This window comes from Artemia franciscana, chromosome 9 (genome assembly GCF_032884065.1).
Source record: "Artemia franciscana chromosome 9, ASM3288406v1, whole genome shotgun sequence".
Taxonomy (NCBI): Eukaryota; Metazoa; Arthropoda; class Branchiopoda; order Anostraca; family Artemiidae; genus Artemia; species Artemia franciscana.
This window is the reverse complement of record NC_088871.1, coordinates 7,305,912-7,325,879: the sequence shown is the minus strand read 5'-3', so window position 1 is coordinate 7,325,879 and position 19,968 is coordinate 7,305,912. Positions and strand designations below refer to the sequence as shown.

At 34.1% G+C, this 19,968-nt stretch overlaps 1 protein-coding gene across 2 annotated transcripts in view; it reads left to right on the top strand.

Moving 5' to 3' along the window:
• Positions 1–16,675, top strand: part of LOC136030949 (tubulin alpha-8 chain-like) — a 225,726-nt gene extending 209,051 nt beyond the window's left edge. For both annotated transcript variants that reach the window (XM_065710076.1, XM_065710077.1), the window contains one exon: positions 15,660–16,675. In XM_065710076.1, coding sequence (XP_065566148.1) covers positions 15,660–16,537 — 878 coding nt within the window. In that variant the 3' untranslated portion in view covers positions 16,538–16,675. The remainder of the gene's footprint in view (positions 1–15,659) is intronic.
• The last annotated feature ends 3,293 nt before the right edge of the window (positions 16,676–19,968 follow it).

Here is a 19,968-nt window from a genome sequence, read left to right as displayed (position 1 = left end):
GATTTCTTTTTTTTAGTTGATAGGTTTTTTCAACAACAAGCAAGAAGTGGCTTTAAAACTCAAAACAAACAGAAATTATTGTGTATATGAGGTATATTTCCCCTTCTCAATATCCTACTCTTCACCTTAAATTGTTTTCGTAGTTCTTGAAAAGCTTCCTAATTTAATTAAATGGCCATTGTGCTTCAAGAGTCATTCTTAAAAAATCGGGACAAAGAGTCAAACTTTAGTGTAACCCTTAGGAGTGGGGTATCACGGTCAACTCTCTGATATGCAGAATAATTTCTGTTCGTTTTAAGTTTTGATGGTGCCCCTTACTTTCAGTTGAAAAGCTGGTTTTTTAACTTATTTTCTAATCGTTTTTCAAATAATGCCAGAAGTCCTCCCTCTCCCCCCGCACCCCAGTGTAAAGTTGCTCCCGCGGAATAGGCCCCTATGGAGAATTTATTCCATGGGAATTCCCCAATGGTTAATTTCTCCCGCAAAAATCCCCCCCACGGAAAAATCCTCCGGACAGTTGCAACTGCGCTGAAAATTTCCCCAGGAAAATTCCCCTCGAATTATCTCCCCATATAATATAGAATATAAAATATGATTTATTGGGTAAAATAACACATAAGCTAGCACAAGCACGTCAGAACATGTGGAATAAAGTTAGCAAAGAGAAAGTCGAGACAAATAAAAAGAACTTCGTACGGAACTCTGTCCAATTCCGCCAGTGTAAAATTTTCCCAGCATTGCTCACCCCTGGAAACTTCCCTCCCTACGAAAAAATTTCACCATGAAAGCACACTTTCAGCAGAAAATCCCTCTGAAAATGTCTGTAAACTTCCCAATAACAACTAAACAATGGACAAACTTCATAACTTACAGCCCTTTTCAAAGGGGCTTTTGGATGGTCATCTCACCCCCAAAGGCAGAGGTATTTGGACCTCTCGACTGTATTGAACAGAATGGCTACCTCAAACTTTTGATCGGAAGACTTTGGGGAAAACAGGGGTGTGGGACGGGGACTAGTTGCCCTCCAATCTCTTTGGTTACTTGAAAAGAGCACTTGAGCCAGAGGCGCCATTTGGTGGGGGGGTCAGGGGTGTTCAAATGCCCACCCCAGATTTTTCAGGGGGTTCCAAGCTTCCACCACAAAGGGGTCCTTTTCCGGCCATAATTATCCATTATGTCCAATATAATCCATTCTGTTCAAATGATTTAAACTAACTGCACGCCTATTAGCCAAAGAGCGCAATTACCTGATGACCCTTGGGGAATTACGCTATTTGCTATTAATCATTGTAAACTTTGAAAGTAGGTTAGATTCATAATAAAAGTCTCAAGTTCTGTCAAATGCCCCATGCCCACCCCAGGATTTGGCCCAAATGGCGCCACAGACTTGAGCCTTAGGTTTCCTTTCCCAATCCTCTAGGACAGTTGATTCGATACGATCATTCTTTGGAAAAAAAATAACACGCATCTGCAATCAGTCTTCCGGCCAAAAATATGAAATTCCACATTTTTTGCTAGAGTGACCTTGAAAACTCAGTAGTAGTGTTCTTTTAGACACAATCTTATTGTGAAATTTTCATTAAGATTTCTTGGTGTTAATGAAGGTAGGTGTTGGTAGGATGTCTCTTCTATCTTCTTTTAGACTAAGCCTGAATAAGGATGTTGCGGGGTGGTGACTTCCATTCTTATTGCCGAAAGAAGTTTCTAACGTTTATTCTAAGGCTCCCTATAACTAAACGCTGCCTGCCTTCTATTTCATAAATGTATACATATCTATATACATATGTGCATTACCTGTTACGAAGAAAGGACTGTGAGTCATTTTGCAGTCCGGGGGGGGGACAGACGCCTCTAAGAGTGTATTTTAATGCCTAATTACTCTCACAGAGCCGTAGCACATTTAATGAGCTGTGAGGAAGGGTGGGGGGGGCTATAAATTGATATCATATACCTCTTGATCGACGGGAATGTTTTTGGTTTACACCTTTATAATTAGTGTGACTTTTCGTCCCAGTTCTTTCAGAACGACTGCTGAAAAACAAGGGCCATTAATCTGAAACAATTATTTTTTAAGCACTAAAAACACAAAGGCCAAAGGGTTGAGGACAGGGAAGCCCCACTCCTATGCGAAACAACTTAAGCTCGTGTGATTTATAACATTGTTCCTTACTTTCACTTGAAAAGAAACTTGTTATTTTAAGAGGAAAAGGCCTTCTTAAGACTTAATTTTCTCAGCTTTTATTGTTGGTTTTCTTCTTAGAAAGTGACAAATGACAGAAAGGGCTATAATTAGTTTTTATCTGATAATGCACTTAAGAGTAATGAAATTGAGTGGGCTATCCGTTATGCTTATCGAGTCTCAGAAATTTTGCCCAATTTTCGAAAAAAGGAAAAAGGAGAAAACCCCCAAAACATGAATGATTTTAATGAAAATCACACTATCAGATTCAGCATATCAAAGAAACCCACTGTAAGGGTTCCCAATTTATATATACAAAATGTGGAATTTTGTTCTGTTTTCGCCAGAAGAAAGATCATGGATGCCTGGTTAAATTTTCGTTTCTTTTTCTTTTCAGTTTTTTGCTCAGGGTTGATCGTATCAAACCAGTAATCCTAGAAGATGGCAAGATGACTCATTCGATTGGAAATCAAAAAGTTCTAGTGCTCTTTTTAATTGACCAGAATATTAGAGGGTTTCTAGCCTCCCTCCCAAGCCCCTCTTTCCCCTGAGACGCCAGATCAAGATTTTGAGATGGCCATTCCGTTCAGCATGTTCTAAAGATAACTATTTCTTTGAGGATGACTTGACCCCCTACAGCCCCAAGGGAAAAGGGTGCAAGCAATGAACTTTACCCATTGTTTTATGTATATGAGAGGGTTGCCCCCTGCTTAATACCTCAATCTTTACGCTAAAGTATAACTTTCGGTTCTAATCATTTAAGAATGACTCCTGAAACACAAGAGCCGTTAGCTAGAATAGTAAGCTTTTTTAAAAGTTCTAAAAAAACTTTATGTAAAGAGTGAGATACTAAGGAGAGGACGACCCCCTTATATACATAAAATGTCTGTGCGTTTTACGTTTAATCTTGCTCCTTACTTTAAGTTCAAAAACTTTTTGTTTTGTTTAATTTCTCATGAATTTCTCGCCAAGAAATCCAGCTCCCCTCCATGGAAAATTCCCTTCCCCCACGCAAAATTTCTCTATGGAAAAATCCTGCCCTCTATAACCCCTCTTTTTCGTTCCAGAGCCCCCCCCCTCGAAAAGTATACACTTTCCAACAGCCAACACTGTATTTAAACAATGGGTAAAATTCTAGTTAATTGACTTTTCACTATCTCAGAAAGGGTTTAGGTTAGGAAAATGAAACTTTATGGGATGAATCTACAGACTAAAGTATGTCCCGGGAAGATATTTTTAAGCAGCTAACTTCACTCCTTCTCCCTCTAGAGGGCCCTGACCTTTGACGACCCTTAAAAATATGTGGGTTACAAAAGTTAAACCTAGCAAAATAAATTTTTTGCTTAATTGAAGTACAACAAAATTGTTTTCAGCTTCATAACTTTGCTCATTTCCATTTTGGAAGGTTTTAAAGATATGCAAATACATTTCCTAAATTTTGAAAAAAAAAACATTGATATGGCTCATAATTCTACTCAAATAACAGGAATTGCAATTTCAGTACTAAAGGCAGAGAAAAAGCAACTAGTAACTGAAAATTAAAATAAAATGTTGTTGATAACTTCAAAGACCACACTGCCTTTCCATGACGAAAGTAAAACAGTTCAAAATAGGGATGATACCTTTTTATTGACAGTGAATAGATATGAAATTATTTAACTGGATATTTCGAACACATATACAGTTTTCATCATCAGCAGTAAAACTAAAAGACATTGTCTTTTAGTTTTACTGCTGATGATGAACACTGTATATGTGTTCGAAATATCCAGTTAAATAATTTTATATCCATTCACTGTCAATAAAAAGGTATCGTCCCTATTTTGATCTGTTTTACTTTCAAAATGTTGTTTTGTCAAATTTTAAATTGGTAATAGACCTGTCATGTAGGCAAATTTCAGGGCCCTCTAGAGGGAAAAGGAGTGGAGGTGGGTACTTTAAATACCTTCCCGGAACATAATTTAGCCTGCAGACCCATCCATGAAAGTTTCATTTTCCTAATCTAAACCCTTTCCGAGATAGCAAGAAGTCAATTAACTAGAATTTTACCAAATTATTTAAGACCTTACATATGCAGGCATGTACGTGCCTGGGATTTACAGTTTTTAAGTTACAGAGCCATCCACTAAGATAGAATGAAGGAGAAACTTACTGACGGGGAGTAAAACTTCTGGGGCTATACTTTGAAATACAATATTCAAAAAATGTTCTAGATCCATTTTAATCAAGTCCATAAGACCACAAGTGGCGAAAATAAAAAAATTGACAGTATGTAAGGCTTTTCACCATTTCATGTTCAGATTTTTAGTAATTTTTTTGGTATTAACCTTTCTAACAACAATTAAAATTTCGTACAACAATTAATAACTGTTCAATAACTGTTATGTGTCCATTTTAATCAAGTCCATAAGACTACAAGTGGAGAAAATTAAAAGTTTTACAGTGAGAAAGGTTTTCCACTTATGGTCAGAGTTTCAGTAATTTGTTGGTATTTACCTTTTTTAGAAGGTAGGCGGGTACAAAGAAAATCGTTGAAGTTAACAGAATCAAGGAACAGGAGGAAGTCCCTGTAAGAGATAGTCCTCATAACTTTTATTATAGATATATTTCCTTGGAAAGTGATAAATGTGAGAAAGGATAATTATAATTTGGGAAAAGCTCTTGTATTGCAGTTTTTAAAGAAGTATGTTATTATTGAACCTGAGGTTCAAGGTTCAATCTTTTTCAAGGTCAAAATTACTTGTAGATATATTTCTCTCTTTAATACATTTAATGAGTGCAGAGCAATTAAAATGAGTGTGATATCTTTCTTGTCCACCAACTTCTAGTTAGTTTAAATAAAACCTGAAATTCCAATCCTGAGATTTAGAGCTAGTAAGATACACAACAATTGCTAAGATAGAGCATTGCCATACATTCAAAATAGTTATCAACAGTATTAAATTGTCAAATTGTTAATATAAATTGAAAGAATAAATTGCTGTATGAAATTGAAATTTCTTAGGCTGCTTCTTGTTAAAACCTAATAGTCGTTCTGGATCCTATATAACCCCTACATTATATCCTTACAATACATCCTTGGGATTTGTACAACAATCGTTAAGACAGAGCATTCCCAAATATTGTAAATAATTGCTAACAGAAGCGGATTGTCAAACCGCTAAGATAAATTGAAGGAAAAAAATGTTGTAGGAGATTGAAACTCCTGAGGTTGTATCTTGAAATTTTACATTTCTAATCGGTCGCGGTCAAAGGGGGCCTGGAGGGCCCCTGCCCCTCACCCCAGTTTTTTCTGACATTCAGTTTGCTTATCTTATATTTTATACTTGTGTGCTGTGCCTTCTCCCCCCCCCCCAGATTATGAGGCTTAAAACCGCTATTGTTTATAACTTCTCTGGAACCAATTCAATCAAGCAGCAGAGTAAATTTAGGAATACAATTCTAATTTAAGTAAATTTAATTAAGTAGATTTATTAAGTAAATTAAGTAAATTTAGGTAACTAAATTTAAGTAACTAATTGAGTAAATTTAAGTATACAATTACTAATACAATCATCTGCTGCTTGATGGTAAAATTTTTTATTGTCTTTTCGAATTAATCCTTTTTTTGAAGCGGACAGTTCACAATTTTTAGGGAGTAGATAAAAGTAATCTTAAGAATTTAATTCTTTTGGTTTTCATTGTTGATTTTCTCCTTTGATTGTGTTAAAAACAAGGACAATTTTTGGTAATTCTCTTACGACGAATAAAACTGATTGGGATAAAAGATTTAAAGCCATACAGGCCAGCCTTGACAAAAAATAAATAAAATGAAAGCGAAGATAAAAAAAAAAAACGAATATTTCGCCCGTATATAAGCAGGTGTCCTCAGCTTAAAAAAAAAGAAACAAAAACAATAGAAACTAAAACTAAATATATAACTAAAAAATATACGTAAAACTAAAATAGGCTAACACAAAATATATAATTAACTGAGTGGGGCCTTTTTTATGCTTATTAAACAAACAAAAAACAGGTTTTTTTTAAATGAAAGTAAGGAGCGACATTAAAACTTAAAACGAACAGAAATTACTCCGTATATGAAAGGGGCTTTTCGTTCTCAACGCCTCGCCCTTTACGCTAAGGTTTGACTCTTTCTCTGAACTTGACTTCTTAAAAATTTGAAAACTTTAGCGTAAAGAGCGAGGTGTTGAGGACGAAAAGCCCCTTTCATATACGGAGTAATTTCTGTTCGTTCTAAGTTTTAAAGTCGCTCCTTACTTTCATCTAAAAAAAACTTTTTTTGTTTAATTTCTAGACGTTTTAAATTAATGCATTTTTTTATCTTGGCTCTCCGCGCATAAATAACTAAAACAAAATTTGTATATTAAGTTGGGCTAAATGGGTTTTTCATAGTTATAATTGGAAGATTTTGAGAAAAAAGGAGCGAGAGAGGAGGCCTAGTTGCCCTCCAATTTTTTGATTACATAAAAAGGCAAATATAACTTTTAATTTTTTACTAACGTTTTCATAAGTAAAAAATATACGTAACTTACGAATTAACTTACGTAGCGAACTTCTATATTCATATGTTTTATTGCGTATATGAGGGGGCTCACCCCTCGTCGATGCCTCGCTCTTTGAACTAAAGCTTAAATTTTGTCCCAATTCCTTAAAAATGACCCCTGAATCACAAAGGCCGTAAAATAAATAGTTGAAATTACAAAAAATAATTTAGCGTAAAGAGCGAGGTATTACGAGGAGGTAAACCCCTCATATGCGTAATAATTTCTGTTTGTTTTAAGTATTAATGCTGCTCCTCACTTTCAGTAGAAAAAACTTTTCATATTTATTTTTTCATTGTTTTTTTTTAATAATACTAGAAAATCCTTCGCCCCCTCCACTGAAAGTCTCTTCCTCCTTGAGAAGTTCCTCCAAGGAAAGATCCTCCCACGTGACCCCACCCCCAACTCTCCTCCCAAACCAAAAAAATCCCCCTGAAAACGTCTGTACACTTCCCAGTAACCATTTCTATATGTAAACACAGGTCAAAGTTTGTAACTTGCAGCCCCTCCCACGGGGACTGTGGAGGAGTAAGTCATCCCCAAAGACATAGTTATTAGGTTTTTCGACTATGGTGAGTAAAATGGCTATCTCAGAATGTTGATCCGGTGACTTTGGGGAAAAAATTGAGTGGGAGGGGGCCTAGGTGCCCTCCAATTTTTTTTTCACTTAAAAAGGGCACTAGAACTTTTAATTTTCGTTAGAATGAGCCCTTTTGCGACATTCTAGGACCACTGAGTCGATACAATCAGCGTTGGGAAAAAAAAAATAAACACGCATCCGTGATTTGTCTTCTGGCAAAAAATGCGAAATTCCACATTTTTGTCGATAAGGGCTTGAAACTCCTACAATAAGGTTCTCTGATACGCTGAATCTGATGGTGTGATTTTTGCTAAGATCGTATGACTTTTAGGGGGGTATTTCTCCCTATTTTTCTAAAATGAGGCAAATTTTCTCAGGCTCGTAACTTTTGACGGGTATGACTAATCTTGATGAAATTTATATATTTAAAATCAGCATTAAAATGTAATTCTTTTGATGTAACTACTGGCATCAAAATTCCATTTTTTAGAGTTTTGGGTACTATTGAGGCGGGTCGTTCCTTACTACAGTTCGTTACGACGAACTGTTTGATTAACTGCGGGTCAATTTATTTAAGACCTTACAATGCATTTCTGGAATTCACTGTTTGTAATATAACAGTAATCGCAAGATACATAATTACAAAATGAAGCAAATAATTACGAAAAATAGTACATTACCAACAATCTATAAAAATGCATTTTAAAATTACTGAAAAAAATTGAAGGAAAAAACTTTTTGTAAGAGATTGAAACTTCTGAGGATATATCTTAAATCAAAACATTTAATAGTCCATTTGGGACCAATCAAACAGTTCGTGGTAACGAACTGTAGTAAGGAGCGACCCGGCTCAATAGTAAACAAAACTCTAAAAAACGCAATTTTGATGCTAAAAGATACATCAAAAGAATCAAATTTTCATGCTAATTTTAAATATATAAGTTTCATCAAATTTTGTATTTGTCTTCAAAAGTTACGAGCCTGAGAAAATTTGCATTATTTTGGAAAATAGGAGAAAATCACAGCATCGCATTCAGCGTATTAGAAAATCCTATAACAAAAATTTCAAGCTCCTATCTACAAAAATGTGGAATTTCGTATTTTTTGCCAGAAGACAGATCACGGGTGCGTGTTTATTTGTTTTTTTTTTTTTTCCAGCGATCATTGTATCTACCCAGTGGTCCTAGAATTGCGCAAGAGAGCTCATTCTAACGGAAATGAAAAGCTCTAGTGCCCTTTTTAAGTGACCAAGAAAATTGAAGGGTATCTAGGCCCCCTCCCACGCTCATTTTTTATCAAAGTCAACGGATCAAAACTTTGAGATAGCTATTTTGTTCCGCAGAGTCAAAAACCATACTTATGTCTTTGTGGATGACTTACTCCCCCAAAGTTCCTGGGAGAGGGGCTGCAAGCTAAAAACTTTGACCAGTGTTTACATACAGTAATGGTTATTGGGAAGGGTACAGACGTTTTCAGGGGATTTCTTTGGTTTTGGGCTGGGGTTGAGGGGAGGTGCCTTTGTGAGAGGATCTTTTCTTGGAAGAATATGTCATGGGGGAAGAGAAATTCAATGAAAAGGGCACGGGATTTTCTAGCATTACTATAAAAAAAACAATGAAAAAATAAACATGAACATTTTTTTTCAATTGAAAGTAAGGAGTAGCATTAAAACTTAAAACGAACAGAAATTATTACGAATATGAGGGTTCTAAAGATACTTTAGCATAAAGAGCGAGGTATTTAGGAGGAGATAAATACCTCGTTCTTTATGCTAAAGTTGTTTTTAGTAATTTCAAATATTTATTCTAAGGCCTTTCTGAAGGGGTCATTCTTAAAGAATTAGGACAAAAACTTAAGATTAAGTGCAAAGAGCGAGGTATTAACGAGGGATAAACCCCCTCATATACATAATAGAAATATAAGAATATAATAGTTTGTTTCGTAAGTTATTTCTTAAGTTACGTATATTTTTTTACTAATAAAAACGTTCGTTAAAAATTGTTCTAGTTCCCTTTTTAAGTAATTGAAAATTTGGAGGGCAGCTAGGCCTCCTTCCCCACCCCTTGTTTCTCAAAATCGTCGGATCAAAACTAAGAGAAAGCCATTTAGCCAAAAAAAGAATTAATATACAAATTTCATTTTAATAATTTATGTGCGGAGAGCCAAAACCAAACATGAATTAATTCAAAAACGTTCAGAAATTTAAATAAAAAAAAACTAGTTTTTTTAGCTGAAAGTAAGGAGCGACATTAAAACTTAAAACGAACAGAAATTACTCCGTATATGAAATGGGTTGTCTCCTCCGCAATACCTCGCTCTTTACACTAAAGTTTGACTGTTTGCCACAATTTTACTTTTTAAAACAATAAATCTCTACTAGAAAGTAGAGTAAAGTAGAGAAATCTCTACTAGAAAAACAACTACAACTACTATCTCTACTAGAAATCTCTAAAAAAAGCAGTAGCAAATTACTATGAAATATTAAAGCAAAAAATATTTTTACGAGATTGAAACTTCTGAAGCTACACTCAGAATTTAAATGTCTAATAGTCCATCTTGGGCTGATTTAATCAAGCCCATAGAAGAATCAGCAGATAAAGTTAAAAAAAAATAGCCCCCTAATAAAAATTATTTACTGCTTGACAGTTAGTGTTTTTGTAATCTTTTCCGAGTGATCTTTTATAAAAATTCAAAACAATTATTGAAGTGAATTGACCATGTTTTCTAGAGAACAGAATTTAAGTATTTTTAGAATTAAATCCATTTAGCTTTTATTATTGATTTTCTCCCTAGATAGCGGTTAATGAAAAAAAGAATTGTTTTTTGTGGTAATAGAACTTAGGAACAATGAAACTAAGTAGGCTATTTCGGGTTCAGCTAGAAGGTCACCAGGTTTTTCAAATTATTGCCAACAGTAGGGCATTATCGACAATCACTAAAAAAGAATTAGCAAATTGCAAAGAAAACTGAAGGTAAGTTTTTTTGTAAGAGATGGATACTTTTGAAGCTATATCTTGAGCTATAGAATTAAAAAGATATTCTGGGACCGACTTAATCAATTCCGTAGAAGAGGCAGCAAAAAATAAAGAATTAAAACCTAATAAGAATTATTTAATACTTCATGGTCAAATTTTTGTAACATTTTCGATATTTTTTGGGGAGGAATGTGAAAGAGTTTTTGTAGCAAACAGACCATTTTTTTTCAGAAAACATAAAAAATATTTTAAGAGTTCAACCCTTTCAGCTTTTATCTTTGATTTTCTCGTTGAATATTAAGTTGAATGAGAAAAGGACAACAATTTGTTTATGGTAATGCACTTAAGAGCAATGGAACATAATGGGCTATTTCTGTATTTATCAACTGCTAGATATATTAGTTAAAACTTTACCAAGCATTTCTTTAATTTGGTCTTAGTAAGAAACAGTATTCGTTAAGACAGATCATTACCAATTTTCAAATTTTGTCAACATTTTCAAATTTTCAATTTTCAAATAATTTTCAAATTTTCAATTTTCAAAGTTTTCAATTTTCAAATGACATTTGTAATTACCAAATTTTCAAATAATTACAAACAGCAGAGCATTACCATCAATCTTTTTAAAAGTTTTAGCAAATTGCTAAAAAAAAACTGAGAGAAAAATTTGCTGTGGAAGACGGAAACTTCTAAGGCTGTATCTTGAAATTTAATAGCTTATATAGGAACGATCTAATCAAGCCCATAGAACCTTTAAAATTAAAAAAAAAGAGTCAAATTTGACAGCAAGTAAAATTATTCACCAATTTATGATCAAAATTAAGTTATCTTTGGGTATTAATCTGTTTTTAGTTAATACAAAAACTTGTTGAAGTGAACAGACCATGTTTTTCTTACGGACGAGATTTTTTTAAAGAGCTTAATCCTTTTAGCTTTTATTTTTGATTTTCATCTTGGATAGCAAATCCTGAAAGAAAGGACAAAGATTAGTTTTTATTTGGTAAAGCACTTAAGAGCGATGAAACTGACTGGTTTTTCTTTTCTTTCTACCAAATGCTGGTTAATTTATATAGTTCTTTATGGGAAATTCCTGCAATTCAGTGTTAGAAAGATACACAACAAGCGCAATGATAGAATATAGGAAAAACTTTCTTTGTGAGAATAAAACTTTTGAGCCTACTTCTTAAAATTGAAATTTTACATGTACATGAAACAGTACATGAACCCTTTTAAGTAAGTCCATTTCAGCAGAGAAATCAAAAAAATTATTTCTTATACCATATAAATTTTTTATCGTTTTTGGTACTAAATATTTTTCGGGGAATGTAAAAGAAAGCGGTTAAAGTGAACAGAAACGTTTTTTTCAGTGAACATTTTTTTCAAGGAATTTCAGAAAATAGAGGTCAGACAGGACAATGATTAGTTTCTAAATAGATACTGCCAGTTTATACTAGCGTGCTGTTACGGAATTTGAGGTACTTTTCAAAGTATAGGACCTCTAAGAATATGAGGGACCAAGGAAGTGGATTAGTGAAAAAGATTTTACAGGACCAGAAAATAGAGACATGGCAGGCCCAGTGCCTACTTTCGACATCACAGGGTCTTTATTATTGGTCGATAGAGATTTGGTTTGAAGTTTATTTTTAAATTGGGTGTGAATAAAAGCAAATAAAGTTATTAATTTAAATGAGGGCCGATTGTTTGCCACTGGAAGAAAGAAGAAAGTTTATTGAGAGGGAAAGGTCAAAGACTGGTCCTTGTTTCTGTCCTTTATGTGGAGGGTTGAATTAAAATAATGTCTCATAGAGCTAGGTTTCTGTAGGATTATCTTAAGATTTTTTTTTTAATTTCTGTGTAATTGTTCTTTGTTTTATATATTTTGCCGTGGCCTATGGGCTTTAAATGAATTCTATTCTGTTCTATAAAATTACTTTGAGATTTATTTTCTGTTACAACAATCAAAGCTAGGTGGAATTTCATTTTTGTCTATCTTTTCCTGTTTGATTAATAAAAAAAAAAACTTGTAGTGGAGTGCATTTAGCGTCTATAAGGTAAACAACACTATCTTACAGCCAAAGAAAGGAAGTAATTAACTTACTGACAGAGAGCAGCAATTTTTAAGCAAAAAAGAACTAAAAATCTTGAAATATAGTATTTGGCAATTGCTCAGATACCAAGTTGATTTAGTTTACAAGACAAACTCCTTAGAAAATTTAATCGAAGATTTATCTGTATTTATTCATTTGTTGTATCGATCAGAAATCCTATTAAGAATTGGACAACATCCCAAGATTCGCATGCGAAAGCTCCCTAAGTAGGAATTAAATAAAAAAACAAGTTTTTTGAAATGAAAGTAAGGAGCGACATTAAAACTTAAAACGAACAGAAATTACTCTGTATATGAAAGGGGCTTTTCCTCCTCGACACCCCGCTCCTTACGCTAAAGTTTTTATTGTTTTAAAAAGTAGAGTTGCAAGAAAGAATCGAACTTTAGCACAAGGAGCGGGGTGTCGAGGAGGAAAAGCCCCTTTCATATACGGAGTAATTTCTGTTCGTTTTAAGTTTTAATGTCACTCCTTACTTTCATTTCAAAAAACTTGTTTTTTTATTTAATTTCTGAAAGTTTTGAATTAATGCATGTCTGATTTTGGCTCTCCGTACATAAATTATTAAAATGAAATTTGCGTATTAATTCTTTTTTTGGCTAAATGGCTTTCTCTTAGTTTTGATCAGACGAATTTGAGAAATAAGGGGTGGGGAAGGAGGCCTAGTTGCCCTCCAATTTTTTGGTTACTTAAAAAGGAAACGAGATCTTTTAATTTTTAACGAACGTTTTTATTAGTAAAAAATATACGTAACTTAAGAATTAACTTACGTAACAAACTTTTATATTCTTATATTTTTGATTATATATATGAGGGGATTGGTCCCCTCGTTAATACCTCGCTCTTCACACTAAATCTTGTTTTGTCCCAATTCTTTAAGAATGACCCCTGAATCGGAAAGGCCGTAGAATAAATAGTTGAAATTACTTAAAAAAATTTTAGCATAAAGAGCGAAGTATTTATCTCCTCCTAAATACCTCGCTCTTTATGCTAAAGTATATTTAGAACCCCTCATATGCGTAATAATCTCTGTTCGTTTTAAAGTTTAATGCTTCTCCTTACTTTCAATTGAAAAAACTTTTTCATGTTTATATTTCCATCGTTTTGTTTTGTTTTTTATTTAACAGTAATGCTAGAAAATCCTGCGCCCTTTTCATTGAATTTCTCTTCCCCCATGAAATATTCCTCCAAGGAAAGATCCTCCCATATAGCCACCTCCCCTGAACCCCACACCCAAACCAAAAAAATCCCCTTGATAACGTCGGCACACTTCCAAGTAACCATTACTGTACGTAAACATTGGTCAAAGTTTGTAACTTCCAGCCCCTCCCCCAGGGGCTGTGGGGGGTAAGTCATCCCCAAAGACATAGTTATTATGGTTTTCGAATATTCGGAACAAAATGGCTATCTCAAAATTTTGATCCGTTGACTTTGGGAAAAAAATGAGCGTGGGAGGGGGCCTAGGTGCCCTCCAATTTTTTTGGTCACTTAGAAAGGACACTAGAACTTTTCATTTTCGTTATAATGAGCCCTGTTGCAACACTCTAGGACCACTTGGTCGATACGATGACCCCTGGGGAAAAAAAAAACAAACAAATAAACACGCACCCGTGATTTGTCTTCGGGCAAAAAAATACGAAATTCCACATTTTTGTTGATTGGACCTTGAAATTTTTTCTATAGGGTTCTCTGATACGCTGAATGCGATGGTTTGATTTTCGTTAAGATCCTGTGACTTTTAGGGGGTGTTACCCCCTATTTTCCAAAATAAGGCAAATTTTCTCAGGCTCGTAACTTTTGAATGCAAAGACTAAATTTGATGGAACTTATATATTTAAAATCAGCATAAAAATCCGATTCTTTTGATATATCTTTTGGCATCGAAATTCCGTTTTTTAGAGTTTCGTTTACTATTGAGCCGGGTCGCTCCTTACTACAGTTCGTTACCACGAACTGTTTGAAACAAAATCTCCAGATTTTAAACAATAAATTTATATACTTTTTCATGGTAATGTTTGATGTATGCAAATACATATGTCCAAAGATCCCATGTTTACAGTCGCACTTGGCCATGGGAAGGTATCCTTAACGTGCAAATAACTGTTCAGTAGGGATATATCCATTAATTTTACATAGGAAAAACATAAATAAAAAAAATGAAAAGCTCTGGATATTCTTCAGCAGAGAAACTCTGCTGAAGTTTTTTTTCTCTCTGGAAATATCCAGAGATTTGTTTTTGTATCATTGTCAAATAAAAGGATCTCTATTAAACTGTTATGTGTACGTCATGTAAAGGCAGTGTGGTCTTCGAAAATAACTATGTATCTAAAGGGTTTTACAAAATTTTGTTTTCTGTGGGAGAAGACCTTGGCTGTTTCTCAATGTTTTTAAATTGTTTCTAAGGATGAAGCTGTAACTCTTGCGACAGTTTACATCTTTATTCTCCGTGTCCTGAGTAATCAAATCTTGAATTTCTGGATCGTTTAGCCATAAAGTTTTTAAAACATTGATTCCATCAGTTACTTTGTTTCGTCAGTGTTTCTAAGTTAAATAAGAGATTTTAGTTTTATTATAAGTAATAAATTCAATTCATAAAATAACAAAGTCATAAATACAAAAATTGATTTCTTTTTGTATTTAGTCCATTTTTTGGCTAATGAATCTACTTAATTCTTGGGTGTTTTGACAAGTATTTTGCTAAGTTTATATTTGACAAATACATTAAATAAATATGTTTAAATATATTAAAATATTATAAATAAATAAGAAATGAGAAATATTGTCAATTAAAATTACTAAAAATATGGACCATAATAGCTGCCTGATAGGTTGTTTCTTAGAATTTCACTATAGTTTCATGTGCTTTTTCATCTTTAAAATTCCGATTTTATTATTATAAAGGAAATGAAAATTTCAGGATACAAAGAAACAGTGATGGAAGGAGGTCATATTGCATTTGTCCTGTATTTTTCTGAACTCAAAGCTGTGGCTAAAATGGAAGACTATTAAATGATTTTAAAGAAAATGAGCCTTAAATTTTATTTAGATTTTTATTTTTTTAGATTGCCCAACACTAAAGCTGTTGAGGCGTGTTTCTTGAAAACCGCAGAGTTAAATAAAAATAAATTTATTCCTTGGGGTTTCCACGCCTTTAAAAGTGATTCTGTTTTTTGAGGGATCCAGCTTGCAAAAAATATGATGAAACTAAATAACACATGCAACTAGTGGCTTGCCTTATGCCTGACTAAAATAATTAATTTAATTGTACATCTCTAGGGGAGTTTGCTGAAGCACGGGAAGACATAGCAGCTTTGGAAATGGACTATGACGAAATAGCCAAAGACTGGAAGTCATTGGTTGATGATGATGACGATGATGAAAGCAGCGAGGCACCAAATCAAAAAACTCTCTCTGCTCAAAAGAAAAATTCAGCTAATCGAAAATCAACAAAAGGCGGGAAAATTTCAGCTGATCCAAAGAGGGGAGGCAATGCTTACTCAGATAAAAAGGGTGGTTCAAACAAGAAAACAAACGCAGCAGCAGATAAGGGCTATTCAGCGAAAAGCAATGTTGAAAATAAATATTCATCACGTGGAGATAAATACTCATCAAAAAGAAATGATGAATCCAATCCTAGAAGTAATTATGAGGAGAATGGACACGCCAGTAGGAAAGAAGATACAGAAAATTATAGAACAAGAAATAACGATTATTCAGCAAAAGATGAAAAGCCTAAAAGACAGAATGCTCAAGATACGAATAATTATGAAGAATCAAAAACTCACAGAAGTAACTATGAGCCGTCGAATAACCAAGCGAATAATTATGATCTGTCGAATGCTTACAATCAAAAAAATTATGCAGATAACCAGCCGTCAAATTATGGGGTACGCTCTTTTGATCCATCAAACGTAGGAACGGGTTCTTACCAGCCGTCAAACTATCGAACAACGTATGAGGCGAATTATAATGGGACAAATGCTGAGCAGTCAAATTACAGAGAAGGTGTGAATGAGCCATCAAATTATGGAATACGCTCTTATGATCCGTCAAACGTCGGGATGGGTTCTTATCAACCGACCAACTATCGAACGACGAATGAGCGCAGCGCATACCCACCTCTGAAGAATTATGAAGCTTCAAATAGGTACTAATCGGAAATTCCTATAGACAATAAGAGAAGAAAGCTAGAACAAACTATGCTCAAAAATGGAAAAGCATAATAAATTATTTCCTTAATATGCACGCTTCTGTTTGATTTTGAGATGGTTTAGAATAAATGTGTAATTTAATTTTATTGTTACTTTAATATAATTAAAAATACTTGAAATTAGGTATGAACAGTTCGTTCATTAGCTGTGGCTTCGCTGAGGGGGGGGGGGTGAAAAGGGGCAATTACCCTCCCAATAATTTGGAAAAAACTATACTTTATTATTTAGCTTTGAAACTCTTGCTCGTTTTAAGTGTCAAATTCACTCTTTACTTTGAGCTAAAAATTTAAGTAATCTGTGCTCGTTTTTAACATAAGGAAAACTAGAAAAACAGGGGTCTATTGCAATTCATAACGTATTTGATATTAATACATTTCGAAACATCCTGCCTTTGAAAGCTTATCATCAAGTAAAAATGTGAGCCTAGTTAAAGGCAAAATTGAAAAATATTCAATACTTCCTGTTTCGCCACATTTGCTGTGGTTAATTTTTTTCCTGATATTTCAGGTGCTTTTACTTTCTAAAATCTATCAGTTCAAGATTAATTTCTTTTGCTTTGAAGCTTTCAAAAGTGGAAATGAGTACACCCTCTACATGTACAACTAGAACAGAAATGGAATCATTGAAGAATAAAAAGAGATTGATATAATAATGTAAATATAATTTCCTGAATGATAAAGAAATCATTGAAAAAAAATAAGAGTTAGTGATTTTTAAAATGACATTCGTACTGCAAGTAGATAGGTTAAATCGGTTGTAGTCATGGAATTTGGTAGATGGATATCCGCTCCAGGAATCGCGTAATTGTTTCAATTTATATTTTCAGCATTTAAGAGAAAATCTGATTCTTTTATTTGTCATTGAAATGCCTAATAAGCGCTGATAACGTCCTATTCCTTACGTTTCGGATTCACATACTAGCCCATAAATGTAGAACTGCCTCCATGCATTATACCATGCTGACTTCTCGCTATTTTAGCTTCTTTAATATTTCTTTTAACCAGCTCGAAAAAGAAGTATTGACATAAATGTGGTAAGAATTATGCCGGGCATTAGTCACATTGCACATAACGCCAGCGCTACTTGTGAGATCTCTATATCCGTACAGAGATCCCACAGGGATCTCTTTATCCGTACAGAGATACTACTTGTGATGTATCTCTGCATCCGTATGCTGTACGAAATGTCTGCTCAGAATAGAATAAAGTAAAGTAAAAAAAAATATATGTATTATTTTCTCACAATTTAGAAATTTTGTTTGCAAGTATAGCCGGTACAAACCAATACTTTTTTCTGTTGTTATTAGTTCTATCATGCAGTACTAGGAGACCAAACTTTGCTTGTGAAGGGAATTATAGACATAAAACTATATTCATTGTAACCCTCTTTTGGAAAAGTATACCCGCATACCCTGATAAAAAAAATATTTGTGAAATATTTATAGAATTTGTATTTTTCAAACAAAGATACGAAAAACAAAATGTTTTTCCAACTCTACGTATATAACTATTTTGATCCCTATTTTGAACTGATTTACTTTCTAACTCTATGAGTCAATTTTCCCTTCTAATTGGCATCCCTGGCGATTTAAATTAACTCTTTGTCAAACAATGCCCAATGGATATGTTAACAGTTCTTTATTTCTCAAATACTTTCAAATTTGAAATACGATCGCTATTTAAATGTCAGGAATATGTCACAATAAAATGTTGCACAATCTTCGGCAGTACTTTGACTTATCCTGTTTCAAACAGTTCGTGGTAACGAACTGCAGTAAGGAGCGACCCGGATCAATAGTAACCGAAACTCTAAAAAACGAAATTTTAATACCAATAGTTACATCAAAAGAATCACATTTTAATGCTGATTTTAAATATATAAATTTCATCCAGTTTACTCCTACCCATCAAAAGTTACGAGCCTGAAAACATTTGCCTTATTTTAGAAAATAGGAAGAAATCCACTAAAAGTCATAGAATGGTGATGAAAATACACCATCAAATTCAGCGTACCAGAGAACCCTTCTGTAGAAGGTTCAAGCTCCTATCTACAAAAATGTGGAATTTTTTATTTTTTACCAGAAGACAGATCACGGATGCGTGTATATTTGTTTCTTTGTTTGTTTTTTGTTGTTTTTTTGTTTTGTTTTCCAGGGGTGATAGTATCGACCCAGTTGTCCTAAAATTTCACGAGAGGACTCATTCTAATGCAAATTAGAAGTTCTAGTGCCCTTTTTAAGTTAAAAAAATTGGAGGACACCTAGGCCTCCTCCCACGCTATATTTTTCCCAAAGTTACCAGATAAAAATTTTGAGACAGCCATTTTGTTCAGCATAGTCAAGAAATCTAATAAATATGTCTTTCAGGATGACTTAACCCCCAAAAGTCCCCAGGGGAGGGGTTGCAACTTACAAACTTTGATCATTGTTTACATATAGTAATGGTTATTGGGAAACGTACAGACATTTTCAGGATGACTTTTTTCATGGTTTGGGGGAGGGGATGGGAGGGTGTTACGTGGGAGGACCTTTCTATGGAGGAATTTATCAAAAGGGAAGAGAATTTCCATGAAGGGGCGCAGGATTTTCTCGCGTTATTTTAACAAAAAAGAATGAGAAAATAAAAAAAAAAAAGTTTTTCAACAGGAAGTATGGAGCCGCATTAAAACTTAAAACAAACAGAAATTATAACATACTAGCTGTAACATATTGGTGCTTTGCGCCACCCCAACACTTATTTAGTGGGGGCGCTTTGCGCCCCCCCTCCCAAGCCCCCCGCGTGCGTAAGTCGTTACATGCCATATTAGTTACGCGCCACTGTAGTTGTGCCCCAGTGTACCACCTATGAATGTAGATAGATTTATATATGTGTTTTGAACTACGTAATACTTGCGAATATACAACATTCTTGGCTTTCACATTGTCTGTGAATATACAAAGCCTTATGTACTTATAATGACGTCATACGCAAACGCTCTTTTTACGAACAAACAAACATGCATACACACAGCTCGTTTTTGTATAGATAGATGGATAGATAGATACAATACAAATTAACTGAGTAAAACTTGCGAATATACAACATTCTTCGCTGTCCAATTGTCACTGCATATTAATAGATTGTCAGGTTTACCGACCCTCGAACATGCAACGTACAATTGTCCATGGGAAAAACAATCAGCATTAAGATCTATACCACATTTTTCTAATGGTTGACCTTGAGCTTTGTTGATGGTGATTGCAAATGCTAATCGAATTGGAAATTGCAATCTCTTAAATTGAAAAGACAGATCCGTTGGAATCATGGGAATGCGAGGAATAATAACAGCCTCACCCTCAAAAGGCCCTGTCAAGAATGTTGCCTCTATTACGTTTT